Raw genomic sequence first — 19,217 nt, forward strand, 5'->3', positions numbered from 1 at the left:
AGCAAGATGTGGGGCTTTGAGTTTGAGCTAAGGAAAATCTTTTAGGGAAACATTCAGTTTTGATATAAAACCAGTGGAGAATACCCCATTTCTGTGTGCTGCTTCGCTGTTAGGCATGTGCGTCTTACTTCTAGTCTGACTCTGTCTCTCATGAGCTTGCAGCCAATGGATCTGGCTTCTGTACTTTTGTTTTCTAGATTGCAAAGCACCCCTTTATTATGCCTAGATATAATAAAGCTCTCTGAAGTCTTATTGTGAAGCTTCTTTTCTCATGACCTAAATGCTGTTGGGTTTCTTTGCTGAACCTCCTCTCATTTTGCAGTATTTTTCTTGAAGCTTGGGTGCTAGCTCTGGATGATATTCCAGTAGCAGTTGTTCTGCTGTAAGTATTAAGATAACACAGCCTCATTGTTCTGTCTTGAGACTTCCCTATTTGTACATACAGGGATGCTTTTTTCTTTTTGGCAAAGCTGTGGCTTTGAATATTCATTCAGCTGTTTATCCACCCACCTCTTCTTGGAGTCACTGCATAGTAACTGTGTTGTTCCTACATATACTTAAACTAGATAGCTCATGCTCAGCTTAAAATCTAAGAGATCCTCCTCTAAGTCAGCAGTATCTTCAGTTGCTGTCCTGTATACCATTTTTGTCATCTGCAAGCTTTAACTGTAGTGGCTTTTAATTGTTTATTTTAGTGGGATAAATAGGGAAATGGAGCATCAGCACCTTCAGAAGGGCTCCAGAAATATGGGAAGCAATAAAAGTGTTCTTTTTCTACCTAACAGGATACGTTTAAGATCGAAACCCAGAGAGCTTCTTTGGATGTTTACTTTGCTGATGGCAGCAATATTAGACTTGATATCCAGACATCAGACACTGCAGAAAGAATATTAGAGGTAATGGTTCTAAACAGGAATTTGCTTGAAATTTTCCATTTGCAAGAAGTGGGCAAAAATGGAGATCATTTTAGTAAAGAAAGGGCAAAATTCTCTATTTGAAGGAAACACAAGAATATCCTCCCTGTTTCTTGAGAGTTTGGGGGGGGCATTGAGAGGATTGCTGATTTTGCAGATGAGTTTCTTTGTTTTTATGTTTGTTTGTAATTTTCTCTCTTCCTAATGTCATGCACTGTGTAATCCTATGGCTTTTTGGCTGTCCAGTTCAGGTTTTCTTCGTTTATGATAGAATCAGAAAATAAATTTTTTTTCCTTTTGGGGAAAACATTCTCAAAATAAACAAAACCCTTTGTTTCAGTGTAACTACTTGAATACTGTGAAATCTAGTGAAATTGCTTGAATGCTGTAGCCAAAAATGTTGACCTAGTCTTGGCTTAATGAGCTGATGCACTGTTGTTAAAACTCATTGTGCGACTGATATATCTTGTTTTTCTGCATGCTTCTCCTTTACCTGTTTTGTGTGCCCTGATGCTTACTGTGAAATCGTGGGACTTCCTTTGTAATACCAGCCCAGTTTGAGCACTGTGGCTCTGGGATGTCTGTAACTGCTGTTGTAGTACATGTAGTAAACAATTACTAGTTAAATTTTGAAACAACTAGCAACCAAATGTTATTTATGCAACTGGCTGGCTTGTGTTTTGAAACTTTAAGATCATCCTTTCCCCATCTCTGGGAAGGAGGAGCAGAGTGGCGCTGTGTGTGTGCGCGTACACAGCAAGGCTAAAGCCTCTTTCTTGGTTGCTCCTCTTTCCTAATCTTAACAGCAATAACAAGAAAGCACATACCTTCCATATTGGTACTCGTTGTCTTCCTGGGAGTCTGAAATTCCCACTTATCACACAGAAAGCTGTGTAGTATATTTGTGTTGTACCTTTGCAGTCTAAATTGGAGTTAGTTCTCAGCTGGCCCTAGGTACAAGCAAGCTGAATGGGTACTCACTCTCCTTCATCAAGCTATGTGTGTTAGTCCATCCACAGACCACACACTACCTGTCACAGATACTATGGCTCGGATAACACAGGGTAACCTGCTGCTCTGTCAAGGTGGCTTTGTCTGCCATGGGGTTTTGCACCACCTGAGGCAATGCCGGGACCGGTTCTTCCAGGGGAAGGTAAGTCGCAGAGCTGGCCTTAGACCCTACAACAGAAGACTTGTGGAAGCTGAGGGCTGGTGTGATATGCTGAAGGAGAGAAGGGCTTGGGGGTGGCAGGGAGGTAGGAATTCTGATTTGGGGAGAGGGAAGTAAGTGCTACTAGGGCAGAAGAAGTAAGGAAAAGTTTTAGATGGGCTTGCCCAGGACCCTTGAAGGGAAGGATTTGCTAATAAACTTTGAAAAAATATTAATAATTTGGGCTCCACCTATTATTTTTTCTTGGTATGTGCATTGTCTAAGGCCAGCATTGGTTCTTGTAGTCTTAGTTCTGCAGTGGGTCAAGGTCATCTCCAAGCCACAGACTGGTATTGTGTGTTACTTTGTTTATAGCGTTCATAGATTTTTAAAGTTTACATGTACTTCAAAGAAACGGCTACAGATTTGAAATACTGCAGACACCATTTCTTCTCTAATAGTCTTAAAGATGAGTTAGGACTTTCAGTTACTTAGTTTTCCTCATTGCAAGTATGCTACTGCATTCACTATTCCTTTGCAGTGCAGGTAGACTTGGACTGTCATTTTCTAACATCCTGATGTTCAGGCCAATGTATGACAGGCTGTGCCTTGATCCAAGAAATAAAATAAGTCAAAATCTTACTGAATCTGATTTCTGTGCTTGACATTCCTGGGAAATGCCGTCTGGTGCACTTAGTATTATACTACTAACGTTTTAGTACCTATAACATTTTGAAGCTTGGTGGCTAATTAGAAAGTAATTTGCAGGGATTTCTTAGCACAGAGGCATGCAGAAAGAAAGATGGTGATGTTAATAATTTCCTTTTTTGTCTTTGTGTTTGGACTTTAAAAACTTTCTTCACATTATACCTGGTGTTTGAACTGAGAGTGAGGCAAGTGATTTTTAAGCTCTGCTGCCCTCTCAGGTGACAGTCCTCATATTAACAAATATGAAGAAAACCTCACAGATGTTTCTTAATTTAAACTTGGAGCAATTCTTCTCAACCTATATTTAGCTCAATGTCTACTTTTTCCAGGCAAAAACATTTCTTTTTTTAAACCAGCTGAAACAGCTGGGGAAGAAAACCTCCCTGTGAACTTAGTTGTGTGGTCTGTGGAGATGAGTGAATTTACAGTGCTTTCACTATGACGCTGAGGTGGAAGTATTTTAGGGTTGGCACCTTATGGAAAGAGACTGAAAACCAGTACTTCCATTTCATGTTCAGAGAAAGGAGAGGCCATCTTCTGTGACCAAAGCATGACTCCTCGATCAAGTTGTGCAGCCTGCCAGATTAACTGACAGGGCTTTTCTTATGGTTGCCACACAGATTTCCTGAGCCAGCTCAGGAGTTTATGATCACTGCAGAATTTGAGAATGCTCTGATGCCACTGTGCTCTTTTAGGTTGTGGCTGCTTTAACTTACTCTGTTTCTGGTCCTGAAAATCAGAGTGTAAGACAGTTGCTGCAGTCTGATCCAGCTGTTCCATGCTCACCTCTGCCTGTTTTCTGTCCTCACTATCCTGTTGTGCAGCTGGTCCTACAGATCACTTCTGCATTTTCTGTTGATGCTATTTCTACCCTCTTTCAAAAAAAAAAAAAAAAAAAAAAAAAGTAAATGGGCCACAGGAAGCTTTAAAAAAAATGTCAAAATGTCAAGCTGGGTAAGATTTTCTTTCTTATGCACTGGCAATAATGAAAACTCAACAGAGCTCAAGTAGGCTCTTGACAGAAACCTTCACACAGAACAGTAGAATCCTACAAGCAAAACTGGAGCTTTCGGTAAAGGGGCAGGCCTCACACATTTGCTTGAAATGCAATAAGATTCTATCAGCTTGGAAGGCACACAAATATATATTTTTACAGAATTTGTATTATGCTAGTAAGCAATGTTATTAGCTCAGGGCACACAAGTGCTTACTGTACAACAGGATTTGAAGATTCAGTAAGATTGGGGGTTACATGTTAGATGCCTTGCATTGTAGTATACTTAAATGCATGGCAGAGTAGAAAACACTTTCTATTTTATTACATTTTTATGTTCCCTAGAAACTTATGAAACTCCTCACAAACTCAAATGCTGCAATATGGGAATGGTTATATTTGTTTTTAAATGGACAGTTAAGTAGGACATAAGGGAATGGTTTAAAAACAATTAAGTTGCATTAACAGGTATTGAACATGCCTCTTCCTTATTCATGCTAATGCATAGCTGACCTTCTCTGTTTTTAAAGGTTACATCATACAAGATGGGGCTATCAAGAGAATTAATAGGATATTTTAGCCTATTTTTTATTCAAGATCACAGTGATGGAGCTCTCTCTGGTAAGCTGTACAAGTGCTTAATTTAGCCCTCCCTTGGATTTTTGTAGGTTGTGGTGATTGAATCTGGGATCCCTGAACAGAGTATGCATGAGCCTGTTTCAGCTGAAAGACCCATTCTGTCTGATTAAATCCCCTCAAGTCATTGCCCTGTGTGGCTCAGCTGCTCTTTGGGCAAAAGTGGTGGGTGGGAGCAAGGTTGGGCAGTAGGTTGGTGTGGTGCAGGGGTGAGACTTTCACATGAGGATATTGTGTCTCTCTGTTTACAAGACATATAGCAACTTTTCCATATGGGAACTGTCGGGTGGATCTTCTGTGTAGGCATTTAATCAGATGGCTGTATCTATTAAAAAAGCTGGGTTTAATTCTACAAATCTCATGCTGGGTTTAACAATGGGGCAGGAAACTCTTTTGTTAAGTTTATAAACAATGTCTGTGGCTTGCTTTCCTTTATGTCCTGACATGTTTCCTTTCTTAACTGATAAACTTAGAAGTTTAACCACAATGATGGCACTGAGCAAGCTGTAAATGCAGAGTGCGAGTTTCTTTAGATTCACAAAATGTGAAGAGGCTTTTTTGCCCTCATTGGGTTACTGATGTTCTGTTTCCCGTATGGATAAGTGTGTGGATGAGGCTGGACCTAGGCCTGGGATTAAGATAGGCTGGGGCCAAATCTCTCTCCTACAGGAAAGTGAATACCAGCTTTGCCATTGATTTTAGTGAAGCTGGGCATCACAGCTTCTCCATGTGACCTTGACAAGTCATTTAGCTTTTTTCAGTCTCCTCGTTGGCATAAAGATGCTAATGGTCATCTTCTGAACCTTTTCCATATGAAGAGGCACTGAAGGTCCAGTAATAAATGCTAACTTTCTCAGTGGGGTAGAAACCTTACTGTTTGTGTTATTTTATTTGTAATTTCTCCCTCTCTCTCTCCCCCTCTCTGGCTATGAAAGGTACTGCTGAGTGCACAGGCTCCCTGGCTGTTATTATGTCTGGATGTAACATTTTATATGCCATTTTATGGCAGTCATAGATGAATTTCTCTTTGCCTTGTATTGCAATATAATCGGATACACAGGAGAATAGATTTTCAATTTATTACATTTCTACATAGTATCTTTGATACTCCTCACAAACACATCAAGTCAAAATGTAACCCGCAGTCCACTGCCAAGAAATAGCAAAGTGCTCACTTGCTTGAAATAAAGCACATGTTAGTGTTCTGCTGAATTGGGTTTTGGCTCAGAAATAAATATTTACAGGGTTAGGTCTTTAGACATATATATTTAAAAAAAACAAAACAAAACAAAAGTACCCAGGAGAGTAGTCACCTCTGAAGAGTCGCATGCTTTTCTTACTGCATATTAGTTGCAGTGTTCTTGTCTAGTGTTTTATTCAAGAAAGGTACCAATCTTGGAAGTTTGCATCCACACTTCTTTTTAAATGCAGAATCATCCATCCTGCTAAGCTGTTTTGAGAAGGATATTCTATAAGAGCATACTCTAAGGGAGTAGAGATATTCTGTAAACAAAAGAGCTACTTAAATTTAAACTTGCAGAGAAGTGAGGAAGATAACCTGTCACCTTACTTTACCCAAGAATTTATTTTTTGTGAAGTTTTTTCCTCTCCAAAAGCATGTTGCTGATCAGCACTCTAATACATCGCTAACTGAAATATGAGACTAGCTGGCCTGTTTCACTAGATTTTACCAAATATTTCATTTTTCTTCTTTTCCCAGTGGTGAAAAAAGTGGCAGAATTTGAACTTCCTTATGTGAGTCTTCAGAGCATGAAAGAGTTGCACTGTAAGCTTGGGATCAGAAAGTGGTGAGCAAGAAGCTTAGAGACTAGTAAGATGCCTGACAACTGCTATAAACGGTGTCAAAGAAAGAAGTCCCTTGAATAACTTCGATACAAAGCCTTCAACCTCAGCAACTTGACCATTGCTCTTTGAGGCCAGTTTGTTATTGGAATTGACTGATTTCTGTGGCACTGCATATTATTTAATTTTATCACTGTAGTATTTCTGAAGTGTTTTTCACTCCAGTGAGCTCTTTATTCTCTCTTTCAGAATCTCTAGAGAGGGGTTTTGTGCATGCTTGACTTTAATTTTTATATTTGCATAAGGTAGTGACCACAAATGGGAATATATATTTTAAAATACAGTTAAAATGATATAAAAGAAAACTTGGGGTTCTGCGTTACAAGCTCCAACTCAGTTTGGGCAGAGACAGTTTACTTTAAAGTTCTCATTTCTATATATTAATGCACAAAATACTTGAGGCTGTAGCTTGGGCATTTCTTTTGGCAAGTGAGCAGGCTTAAGCAGCAAAGCCTTGTTCCCCTTTCATTTGCCCCATCTCTGGCTCCTCCTCAGCCATGTTGATAGAACTCTGTGGCAGGCATGGTGAACTGGACTGGGGAGCTCATCTAGGCTAAAAATAACTTGCTGGCTCTTTTTTGGTGTGTTTGTTTGTTTTTTGCTGGCCTATTTTGGCCTATGTCAGTCCCGCAATCTCGTTAGTTGTGCAGCAAACAGTTGTGCTGGCTTGTGGGGGAGGACAAACCCTGGGGACTGGGAGTCTGGTGTCAAAGTCCCACTTGTCAAACGGTGCCCTGGGAGTGCAGTTAYGCAGCATAGCTGAGCCAGTCTAATGGCTCCTTGGTGTGGCTGTGGTCCTAGTCTACTTTTGCCCCCAATGAAACAGATAAAAGTGAATAGGTTTCTGGATGCTTCTTGATTTGAATTGGCTGCATCTGATAAGTGCTGCGCAAGGACTGTGGTTGGAGAAGGGGAAGGGCAGAATTATGCCTTTTGGTGGCAAGCAAGGTTGCTTGGCTTGAAGCTGCAGATGCCTGTTGTTTGCTCATAACTTCTCTGGTTTAAATCATCTGGGCTAGAGCTTGGCTTAGAGCAAAGCTTTCTCAGTTTCCCTATATGTGCCTTTATAAACTGGAGAATATAGGAGCCTAATGACACCGTTGTTTGGTTCTACTGGGATAACCTGTGACAGAGTAATTGTTGGTGTAGAAACCCTTCAATCCACCACTGCTTCAAAGACACAAATGCAGGTAGAGAACGGCAGTCTGGGAGTTGTTCGTGTGCTGCAGGAGGAACATTGGCTGTGTGATGTGAGTAGTACAACCAGACCAACTATGGAGCCCACACTGCCCTGTTCAGTGTCATGTAAACTCACCCAAGCTGCCTTACGTTAGATGGCTGTTGCAGCATGGCATTTGGATAACAGAATATTTAACCTCCTTTGCTGCTGTACTGATCTTGGTCCTGCTGCAGTTATACGGTAGTTGGTAGCAGAGCTAGCTGGCTCAAGGCTAGGTCTTGTACGTCAGCACTACAGCCGTGGCGGTAGGTGCCCTGATAGGCCTATCAACTTCTGCGTACATAAGACCTGAATTGTTTGGGCAAAGAAAGAAAAAATGGAGGAATGTTATAGTTTTAAATTGTAATTGTTGGGTTTGGTACCACCAAAGTCAAAGTGGAGAGGTTAATATAACTTCAGTTTATTTCCATACAGCTACAATGTATAAAGAATGACTATAGTACACATTTCAAGGATAAAACTGTTTACTTTATCTAGTAATTATGGGGATATTTGAGTGGTGCTCCCATCATATTTGTCTGATGTGTTAAAGGGCCATATTTAGAAGTATATCTTCATATTTTATTACCTTTTTTCCCCTGGTAGGTATATGGATCCTTCTCTTGATACACTGCTGATGGATTGTAGAGCTTCAATAAATTTGCTATATATACAGGTAAAACTGAAAGATCTTCAGAATTTTAAAAGTTAACTTTCCTGTGTTAATTTCTTATTTTATACAAGCTCTTGAAATGTTTGGTGTAGATTATATTGGTATTAAACATGTTCATAAATGGTTTCTGATTCACACTGCCTTATTGCACTTTTCTAAATGATGGGTATGGCTACTGTTGAACACTTTGGGGGGGGGAGCATGGGCAAACTCATGTATTAGAGACACTAACTCCTCTTTGTTTTGTGCATGGGAATTGCACAAAAGGAGCATATTTAGACATCTGTCCACTTTCTTTTCATATCTCTGTAGGTACTCTTCAATGATGACAGCATTTGAATTCTAAACTGTAGGTGTGTTGGGTTGTGCTAGCTTTGGAAACTATTAATTCAGGAGGGAAGAACAAAGTAGAATGAACCTGTCCCAAAATCTAAGGTCTTCCTTGTTTTTTTTTTTTAAAAAAACAAAACAAAACAGTTGGTGGCGTGTGAAAAAGCAAATAAATTTTTACTGACATTTTTTTTTACTATTTTTAAAAATTCACTTAAGGCAATCCAGGAAATAGAGAGGAACTGGGTTAAACCAACAGAGAGGGAAATGCAGGAACTTGAATTTCTACAAAAGACTGCAGACAAAGTGAAGGTAAAATGGTATTTTAAAACAATACAAACAGATTGAGGAGTGAATTTTGAAGCAATGGCACTTGAGGCTGTTACTGTTTAAAAATAGAGCATGGTTTTGTAGACGGGGTGGGCCAGAAACCCAGGTCTCCCAGCTCCTGGTCAGATGCAACTATTGAGTTATCAGATAGAAGAGGAGGCTCCTATCTCGCTAGCATTTTAAAACATCCCACAGAATGACTTGGATACCTAAGGCTAGCAAGAAGTTTGCCTGTGAATCCCAGTATTCGCTATTTGCCAAGCTCAGACACTAAGGTTTCACATTCAATTTAGGAAGTGAGGTGGGAATTCAGGCTGCTGGGACTTCTGTCCTCAGTATTTCCTTCTGGTTAGTTTTCTCTTCCCCTCTTCATGGCTCATATGCATCTGTCAGAAGATCCAGCTTGCCATATCCAGTGCAAAAAAATCAAGCTTCTAAATTGGGACTGGGAGCTTTATTCACCGAGTTGAGCACTAAGATTTTTGTTGTGGATCTGTGTTCTCCCAGAAGAAAGTGAAATCTGAAAGATTTGCTTTAATAACCCATTTTTCAAATCACTAGCCCTCACCTGTCTTTACTGTAATCATTTTAGTTCTGTCTTTCTGATGCAGTTCCTGGAGCTGGTTCGAGAACTGCAGTTCTATGGATATATACGACTTGATCCTTGCCTTTGTGACTACCCAGAAGCAGGTTGCTCAGCTGACATCTATGTGGGCAATAATGAAATTAACTGCTGCATAAAATTGCCTACTAACCAAACCAAAGAGGTCAGCTTTAAGATCAACAGGTTGAGATGTTGGCAGGTCACTTTTCTTGTAAGTACTTCACTGACTCTGTATCTGAATTTGTTTTTTCCGTATGAAAACTGAGGTTGTCAAGCAATGGCAGATCTTGGGGCGGGTTCTGTTTTAAATCTCTCCTATCCATGACTCCCCAGCCCCCCAATCCTATCTTGGAACAAATTCCCGTAGCCTTACTCTGCTGTGTTTGCTCCCTTCCCTGATGTTTTATGTCTTACTTTACCAGCCCCTCTCCCTTGGTGTTGAAGGTGGAGTTGGCAGAGCATTTTGTGTGGGAGCAAAAGAATTGCTTTAGCCAGTTTTATGCTTGCAAAGACTCCCCCTTCCTCCCTCCCACCTGCTCCCCCTCAGGAGAAGTATTCTGGTACAGATCTTCAACTGTTTTATTTATATGCTGTATAAAATGAACCTGACTGACTAATTCAGGTTTAAGGCTGAACACCTTAATGCTGTTCATGGCTGTTTCTTCTGTTCCTTGTGTTTTTCAGGGTGCTGAAAAGGACGGTGAAGAAGAGACTCTGGAGCTCAGATTTGAGTACAGAGATTCAGATAAATGGCAGTGGATAATTTTTTACACAAAACAGGTTCGTTCTTAATCATGTTAGAAAAAGATCAGAGTGAAATGTAATCCTATAACCATAGGGATTGGAATTTGTTCTTCAGAAGTGATTAGTCCATCTCTTGTATCAGAGTGTAGCTGCCGTGTTTACAGCAGGTCAGCCTAGAGAGAGGGGAAAAGCATTTAAGTTTCTAGTATAAGAAGAAGAGATTTCCCCCTTCCCCCCACCCTGGCAAAAGAAATGCTTAGTACTGAGCAGCAAGCTTGGCATGGAGCATGGAGGTGCCATTCAGTTACTGGGCTCAGTGAGTATCCCAAATCATTAATTGGTCAAACCTGCCTAAGGTCAAAGGCTTTTATCTTCCCCAAGAAAGCCTATTGTTCAAATATATGCTGTATAAACACAAGTTAATGGAGGATGTAAGTATGTGCCTTGATAACAAGTATTATCTTTACACATAAATAGTACTTAAATAGGCTTTTGATAGGGTGCCATTCCTCCCACTGTTTTCCAGCAGCTCTTTAAAGATAAAGGTATCCAGGAATTGAAGACAGCCATCTGTGGTTATGCTGCCTAGCAGATAATCTAGGCTCTGCAATATCCAAGGGAGCTCCAGCCTCAGTTTAGGTACTGAGCCTCTATTTAAAAAAAAAAAAAAAAAAAAAAAAAAAAAAAGCCTGTTCCTCAAATTGCTTCTTTTGCCTCTGTCCCACACAACAGCAGACAGGATTTTCCAAGTAAAATCAAAAAGCTTAATTTTTCACACATGACTTCTGAATTCCAAGGTGATGATGCAGCTCACACAACTCTGTAGTAAGTGTTAGTTTCCTGCCACACTTAAGTTTTGTGAGAACATGAGCCATCCACATTCACACCATCACTGAAAGCAGGAAGCTTTCTAGTTTCTTTGCTGTTGGGAAAACAGAAAACTAAAATTACTTCAGTATTAATTCTCCTATGAAATCTATTAGAGTTGTGCTAGATGTAGACTAGTGATTAGAAAACCATTGTCCCCCTTTCCTCAGAGGTGCAAGGAGGAGATAAAGGCTGGAAATGTGCTGCTGTGTAGAAGTAGCACGGGTTTGAGCTAGTTTGGTGGGACTGTAAGCACTTTAAGTGCAGAGTAAAATTAACTGAATTAGGAAAGTAATAGCTCAGTAGTTAGGGACTGTAATCTTCTGGTGGGGGAGGAATGGAAGAGTTCAGTATATCTTTTAATAGAAGAAATTGGAATGTTAGAATTGGAACACTTATCCTTTCTAGGCCTTTCTGCTGAGTAGCTGCTTGAAGAAAATCATATCAGAACAGATGATGAAGGCAAGCAAAGAAAGCCAAGAAATGGTGAGCATGTGTGTATGTAGGTGCCTGAATAGCTGTTTAAAGGAAACAAAACTTTTTTTTTTAATGTGCTTGGGAAAGTCCTATTGATGAAAAAGATCTTGCATGTTCCAACATTTCAGTACAGAATTACTTGACTAGGAAGTCTACCTTTGCTCAGTTTTATTGGAAATAGTATTTATTCTGAATGTTAAAGATGGTTTGTCATCATAATTTTAGTAATGTTTTCCATTCTCCCTCTTGGATTTTAATTCTTGCTGCATGTAAGACAAGACACTTATGGAATAATTTTTATGTTCTGCTATAGCCTGTTTGTATCCATATCTGGCTTTCTTTTTTTTCACCGCTTCACTTGCTTGCCCATCTGCTGCAGTGTTAGACCAATTTGATATCTGTGACATTCCTACTGTGATACTCTCTGGTTTTAAATAGAGTTAATAAAAATGTGATTTGTAGCTAAATACTTCTGTTGTCTTTTGTGTAGGCCTTTAAGGATGAGAATATGTTTAGGTACTTGCTATTTAAAAAAAAAAAAAAAAAAAAACCAAAAAACTAGTATTAATGTGCCTGTGACATCTAAAGACTCTGAATGGCTGTTATGTCAAAACCCCCTAAGAGGGGGAAGGAAAGGGTTTGCTTCTAGACCCATGCTCATTACAGTGAGCAGGAAGGCAATGAACATCTAATTTCATAGCTTTAAACTATAAGCAGTTAAAAATAGTTACATGGAAACAGACTGATTTGAATTTTGGAAAGATTCAGTCTTTTACCTCCTAAGTTTATTTGTAATGGAAGTACAATAAACCTTTAATTGTGAAGATTAATATTCAGTATTTAAGTATTCAGCTGTTGATACTACGGGGGTAACTTTGACTATGACCAGAATTGTAAAAGAAGGGCAAGTATGCCAGTTCATTTCCTATGCTGTTTCTAGTGGGTTTCATTGAACACTGATTCATCTGCCCAACATATTTTGTTCCAGTACTTGGGGGTGTGCCAAGCTTATTGCAAGTTAAATCTTTCAATCTGTTTAGGAAGTCAAGATGCCTGAATCTACAAAAAATAATAAGAAACCCAGCAGCCAACAGAAACAGGTTAGTAAGTGAGAAAAGCTCTCCAAAATGTGAATATATGGTGTTTGCTTATTAGTGCTGTTTAGCTCAATCTGTTTTTTCGAACAGGGAGACTCCTAATAAATTTAGTGGGCATTCCTTTGAGTAGGAAGTGGAGCTAAACTTGAATTTTGGAAGGAGAAAGAGAGCAGGAAACATGTCAGAATAAAATTATTATTTTGCTTTGGGTTTAGTGACAATTTGCTTTATTTTACTTCTTAAAAACATTTCTGAATTCAATTCTTGATGAAATTCACAAAGCCAAAATGTGTGCATAGATCATGTGTCTGTATATCCACATGCAGCTGTTGCTATAGTTTATGGACTTGTACTTGGATTCATGCTGGGATTGTTTGTGTTCATCTTTACCTTTATTTGGGAAATTGGTCATGTTACATACCTGTACATGTACATTCCTATCATGTAACAGATATAATGTCAAGTTGCAATGACTGTAATCAACATTCATAGGTAATGCTTCCTGAGTAGTCCAATGTTAAAAATGTTAATTTTCTAAGTCATTTGTTCAATGTGAGGTAATAAATAAATAAATGGAAAGAGAATAATATAAAACAAATTAAAATAAATTCTTCTGTCAGAGTGTATGATGGGCCACTGGAAACCATTTCTAAAAGAGAAACCTAAGATCTAATCTGAATTCAGGAAAAAAAAAAATAGATATTGATACAGCTTTAGAAAGAACATTAAACAGCACAAAACCAATCACTAACTATTCTTTCACAAGCAGATAGCCTAGGTTGTGTGGTGGGATTTCTTGCTGCTTTGAGGTGCTCTGTACTCACTGCTCTTGGAGACTATATTCTAGGTTCTTCAGTATTTGCAAATAATTTGCAAATGATAATAAAGAAGATGGCATTTTCTGAATGGATTTGTTGTGCCTCTGAAGACTGAGTAAGGATGTGGTTCACTGGCATACAACTTTAGATGCTGGAGGTGAAGTAATGACTAAGTTGTATGGCACTGGGTTTGAGGCAATTCTTCTGATTTAAACATACTTTAAAATACTTTATTAGAAGCAAGATGCACTGTGAATGCTCCCTTAGAGTTTGTGAGGAAAGCAACTTTGGATAGGGCAACATACAACCCCTCAGCTAGTCAGCTGTGTCTTCCTGGAGCGATGTCCAGCTGTTGAGATCAAACTCAGTGAAAGAAAATTAGAGCTGGTAACTAGAATGTAATTGTTTATTAAAGAAAGTCAAGGTATGCTGCTGCTGTAAATGGTGATAGTATGGCATACTATGCCTGATATTATGCAGCAAGTTCAACAGCGGTTTATGTCTTCCTGCACAAAGCTGTTATTAGTTAACTAAAATAAAATCTTCATACTTAATAGAACTTCTAAACTTTCTGTGATCACAATATCCAGTTTAAGACTTCCCTTTCCTATTCTTCTTTGTTTCTTTGCAAGATGCTTGAAAAATGATGCAATAAAAGTGTATCTTTGCACATTCTCACTTAAAAAGGGGTTCAGTTGGGCCATTATAATTTGGCCATTACTATCCCCAAGAGTCTTACAGATCTTTCATCTGGCCTGAGTTGGCTGAAAGTTTATCTGACTGCTCTCCAAAGATTCTGGAAAAACTCTGCCAGATATTTTCTGCTGACTCATGAGAAGAAAAATTTAATCTTGGTTTTGTGATTCTGTAGCTGCATCCTCTGTTACTACTAGATCAGCATGATAGCCTGTAAATTCTTGTTTGAATAGATAATCCAGTGCAGCAATAAGATTTAGTAGGGAAATCAAGAACAATCTGCTGAATTGAGATAAAAATGACTTAACTAGTATGCAATATGCAGTCCATGCAGACGGTGAGACTATGCTATGGAATGTGCCTGCATCTAGGCAATTTTACTGTTTTGAGTCCTCTAGAAAAATTGAGAAAAGAGGTATGAAGTAACTAACATTAGGAAACAGGTATTAGGAAACTGAAACCAAATTTTGCCTAGCCTCTGTTAAAGTTATTGCAGTGTGATTGCCATAGCTTTACAATAGACCCTTTAGTAGAGTGCTTTAGGACATTTGTTCTATATAAATCTCAGGATATCATTCTGTAAGAGGCAGAATAAAAATTTGTGCCAAAAAGTCTCCTAGTACAACAGTAAACTGCTACAGATACATCCAATGTGAGGGTCTGATTAGCCTGCTTACACCTTAAAAACCTGGTTTACATGGTGTTGGGATGTTTCAGATGGTACATGGTAGCCTTTAAGAAAGGTATAGTATTCTTAACTGAAAATTTAGTTCAGTGACAGCTTTTTGAGGAGGACAGAACATGATGCATCTATTTAGAATGACTGTATAAACTATTCATTTATGTAGGTGTCATTTATGCAGGTATTATCATACATCCTTAACCATATCCAACTTTAACTATGTACCAGGCCTTCTGAATTAGATGGACATGGTTAAAGTACCTGCACACATGTGCTTGTGGCCACTAGAATACCCCAGAACACTCTTAGCATGTTCTGAACTGCCTTTCAATCTGCACCACACTTGGTATATTGCAATTATCCTTAAGAGCAGAAACAACTGTCTACTCTAGCAACAAATTCTGTCCTTTCCCAAATGCTAACATAAAAAGATCATTCACTGCACCTAAACAATTATCATGTCAGATTTTCTAGCTTATGTTTATATTTAACTATTGAAATGCATATACTCTTTTAATTGTTTCTTGTTTCTCTGCAGGTAGTTCATTCCAGTTTTATATCAAGGAGAAGATTTTTGGTTCAGCCAAATGAAGAGGATTATGTATTTGAGAAAATAAGGGAAGAGGACCTGTGACAATTTAATTTAGATACTGTCTTTTGAGATTGTCTGAAAATCAGAAACCCTTTGAAATCTTGAATTATAAGAAAAGTATCTTCAGTGTAATTCCTTGCCTTTGCAATGGTCTTTATTTGTAGAACTTAACTCCAGTGAGCAATTCTTTGAGTTAGAATGTGCTATTAACCTGGAGACAGACATCTTGTATACATGCAGGCTTTTTCAGACGGAAAGTGTTGGGGCAGAAAGGGAAGGGTTAACTAGGAAAAAGTTTTAAGGTATTAGAGGAAAAAAGTACTTTGCATTAAAACATCAGTATATACTGTTTCTCTGAGTATTCATGTAATTAATAAGTAGGCTCATAAAATGGCTGAGTAGGCTGTTGCCACCTCTGCAACTGTCTGGAAAAGGCATGCATTTTCTATGATCATACCCTTTGCCAGGACCTGTCATTCCTTTCCTTAAGCAGAACAGACTATTGCGGTGCTCTTATTGTGCTTTGAGCTGCCATCAGTGCTGATTCAAAAGCTGCAATGCTTTGGAGAATGGAGATTCCCTAGCACAGCAGTGGGGAGGAGGAATCAGTTAAATTATTTACTATGCATCAAAAGTTGAGTTGTCTTACGTGGATGACACTAGTGTTAAATGGGTACCTGATTTAGTTGGGGGAAGCTAGATCCAACATTAACCATGTCACTAAGTTGTTTGCTACTTGGAGTGCCTAAACCACAGTAGTCCATATCAGGCTTTGGGTTTTTTGATTCCTTTTACTGTGCTTGCTTTGAAAGGCAGAATCAGGTGAGAGAACAGGGAAGTGAAAATCAAAAATTGCCAAATTCTGGTGTATTGGGGAAGATCAAGTAACTTCAGCCCCAGTTTGTTGACATTTCTCCACTTACACATATTCAGAGAAACAGGGGGAGGAAAGGCCTCTCTAAACATAGAGGAAGTGCACTCCTGCCTGAATTTTTTTAGCTCGCTATTGTTGTGATGTAAATTGATGGGTAGCACACGTTAGTATTGGAAGTAAAGGCTCCCCGGAGAGGCACAGTTTTGATAACTTTCTTTAACATTTCCTTTAGTTAACAAAAGAGTCAACTGTTAAAACTTTAGAAAACTATTTTTTTCTATAAATCAAGAAACCTGCTGCCTGGTCAATACAAAGGATTTTTTCTGCTAAACCTTTTGCCCCTGCTCCTATAGCTGTTGTCTTCCCTGTTTATCTCAGCTCAAAGGCCAGGCCTGTGCTTCCCAGGGTGGTTCACCCCTGGCAGAGCGTGTGCCTTGGGTGCTGACAGTGGATCACACGCATCCCTTCGCCCCTCACGAAGGCCCTGTTACATAGAAGGTGCTGCCAGCGGCAGGAGTGGTGCCACTTCCCCATTCTTTGGTACATTCACCTGTGCCTAGCCTCTCTTCGCAGTGTATGATTTTCCCCGCTGACTGGAGGCCTTCAACACACCAATAGGGGGAAATGGTTTAAACTGGAAAAATAGGGCCGTAAGCACCGCCAGAGCTTCGTCAGGGGACGTAGAGGTGCCCGAGTGTCCCAGGGGGCSGCGCGTGGGCGGCGGCCCCGAGGGGAGCCGTGCCCGGCCGCACTCTTCCTCCTGCTCCTCCTCCTCCCGCTGCCCCGGCCGGCCTCCTCCCCGCGCTGACGGCGCCCTAGGCCCGGGCCGGCGCCGGCCCCGCGGCGTCTCCCCCCCGGCCCAGGCCCGCGCTTGCGGGAACATGGCGGCGTGGCCGCTCCGCAGTCACTCGGCGGGGCGGGGCGGGGCGGGGCGCTGCATCTGGGGCCGTGGCCGCGGGGCGGGCGGCCTCCGCCCGGCAGGGGGCGCGCGCGGCGTCTGAGCGCGCCCGCGCCGTTCCCGCCCCCGCCTTTCGCTGCCAGCCCCGCGCGCCCTCTCCGTGCCGAGCCGCTGCCGCCGCCACGGAGCGGCAGGTACCGCGGGGCGCCGGCCGGGGGGGGGGGCGCTGTCCGCCGGTCTGTCCGGGAGGAAGAGGCGTGCCGTCGGTCCGTCCGCCGGTCCGTGCGGGGGAGGGCGCTGCCCGCCGGTCTGTGCGGCGAGGCCGGGCGCTGCCGGGCACCGCCGCTGCGCGCCCTTGTCGTGTTCCCCCCTCCCCCCACGGTTGGGGGCGCGCGGGCCTGGGGGGGGGAGGGGAGCCGTAACGGCAGAAACCGCCGCCCGGGGCGCGCGCTGGAGCGCGGCGCCGTGTGGGGAACCGCAGGGCAAGGGCGGCCGCGGGCCCGGGAGCGGGGCTCGAGGCGGAGCGGCCGGAGGGGCCGCTGCGGGCAGCCTGCGGGCGGCGGCCGCCTGGCCCCGGGAAGCCGCGGAGCTGACACGCACCTCTACGGCAGCGGCGTGGCGGCTGGATAACCCCCGGGACGAAGGCTGGTGGCATGCAGCAAAACTAGTGCCGTTTGGGTGGGACTATTATTATTATTATTTATTTTTTTAACGGGCTGTCAGGGTGGGGATGATATTTGGTGAGAGAGAGAATGGCAAATGGAGTACCCGCGCCAATCGAGGAACAGGAGGGAAATAGCGACCTGTGTAACTGCCTTCCTGAGGGGATGTTAATGTGTTAGCAAACCCTGGGGTGTGCTGGCTTTCGAAAAGATTTTTTGGGGAGGAAAAAAAGGAGATGTGAAAATAAAGGAAACTAAAAGGTAACGTATTTTTGCCAAAAGTGGTCTGCGTTAGCTAACCTCATGATTATCTTTGCTAGAATAATTACTATTTTTAAGGGAAATGAAGTAGTTTTCTTTTTTGCTAGATAGCAGTAAAGTTCTCAATTGGATGCTGCAGGGGAAATTGTTACTGTGCTGAAAAGGTAGGGCTCATTACCAGAATTGTAGAGTGGATGAGGAGGTAACTAGAGACAAATTATGGTGAGTAACATTGAGAAGAAAACCATCAAATCTGAGTATAAAGGGAGGTTATAAAATGAGTTCTTCGAAGGACCATCTTAGGACTAGTCTTATTACATATTTAATAAAGATCTTGGTGCAGAATTTAAAAGTTTACTATTTAAATTCAGTGATGATGCAGAGTTGGGAGAAAATGGCAATATAGAAGACATTTACAGTACTACACAAAGAATTGGATGATCTTGAGATCTAGGGAATGAAATGGGTAAAATGCAATAGTAATTAAGAGTAAACTTATGCAGTTGTAAACTAGAAAGCATCTATTCTACAGATGAAATTCTTACCAGTTTAAAGCAACACAGAAACAAAATATGTAGATATATTAGCTGGTTAAAAGATACATTATTGTGCAAAAGGTGAATGCAGACCTATGATGTTCCAGAAAAAGATGTTACTACTATCCTTGAGCAAAACTCTAGAATATTCCATACAATGTTAATCACTCTCAAATAAAAAGATGAACTTAAAGTGGAACAGAAAGAGGAGGGTTTGCGTAGTATGAGTAGGGAAGTGGAGAACCTATCTTGAAAAAAGTATTTGGCTTGCTCAGTTCTGCAGAATAAAGGCCTTTTTTGTTTTCAATTGAACCATCAAGGTAAACACCATGAAACAAATAAATTGAGCTGAAGACTGGAAGGCCAATGTTACCCCAGTCTTCAAAAAGGGCAAGAAGGAGGACCCAGGGAACTACAGGCCAGTCAGCCTCACCTCCATCCCTGGAAAGGTGATGGAGCAGCTCATCCTGGAGGCCATCTCTAAGCATGTGGAGGACAAGAAAGTGATCAGGAGTAGTCAGCATGGCTTCACCAAGGGGAAATCATGCTTAACCAATCTGATAGCCTTCTATGAAGGAATGACTGGCTGGGT

The 19,217-nt window shown here is 41.1% G+C and overlaps 2 protein-coding genes across 7 annotated transcripts in view; both read left to right on the forward strand.

Moving 5' to 3' along the window:
• SNX31 (sorting nexin 31) overlaps nt 1–15,702 on the forward strand; it is a 31,607-nt gene extending 15,905 nt beyond the window's left edge. For 3 of the 4 annotated variants that reach the window (XM_026066751.1, XM_026066754.1, XM_026066753.1), the window contains 10 exons: nt 786–896; nt 4,297–4,387; nt 6,123–6,210; nt 8,091–8,160; nt 8,707–8,799; nt 9,429–9,632; nt 10,106–10,201; nt 11,441–11,518; nt 12,550–12,609; nt 15,341–15,702. In XM_026066751.1, coding sequence (XP_025922536.1) covers nt 786–896; nt 4,297–4,387; nt 6,123–6,210; nt 8,091–8,160; nt 8,707–8,799; nt 9,429–9,632; nt 10,106–10,201; nt 11,441–11,518; nt 12,550–12,609; nt 15,341–15,436 — 987 coding nt within the window. In that variant the 3' untranslated portion in view covers nt 15,437–15,702. Of the gene's footprint in view, nt 1–785; nt 897–4,296; nt 4,388–6,122; nt 6,211–8,090; nt 8,161–8,706; nt 8,800–9,428; nt 9,633–10,105; nt 10,202–11,440; nt 11,519–12,549; nt 12,610–15,340 lie in introns of those variants that run through there. The other variant, XM_026066752.1, reaches the window with a different exon arrangement.
• Nucleotides 15,703–17,290: 1,588 nt separating this feature from the next.
• Nucleotides 17,291–19,217, forward strand: part of ANKRD46 (ankyrin repeat domain 46) — a 21,740-nt gene continuing 19,813 nt past the window's right edge. The window contains exon 1 of one of the 3 annotated variants that reach the window (XM_026066747.1): nt 17,291–17,360. The gene's annotated coding sequence lies outside the window, so the exon portion shown is untranslated. Of the gene's footprint in view, nt 17,361–17,708; nt 17,845–17,864; nt 18,090–19,217 lie in introns of those variants that run through there. The other 2 variants (XM_026066748.1, XM_026066750.1) reach the window with 2 other exon arrangements.

Source organism: Apteryx rowi, unplaced genomic scaffold, assembly GCF_003343035.1.
Source record: "Apteryx rowi isolate R43461 unplaced genomic scaffold, aptRow1 scaffold_247, whole genome shotgun sequence".
In the NCBI taxonomy this organism is placed as follows: Eukaryota; Metazoa; Chordata; class Aves; order Apterygiformes; family Apterygidae; genus Apteryx; species Apteryx rowi.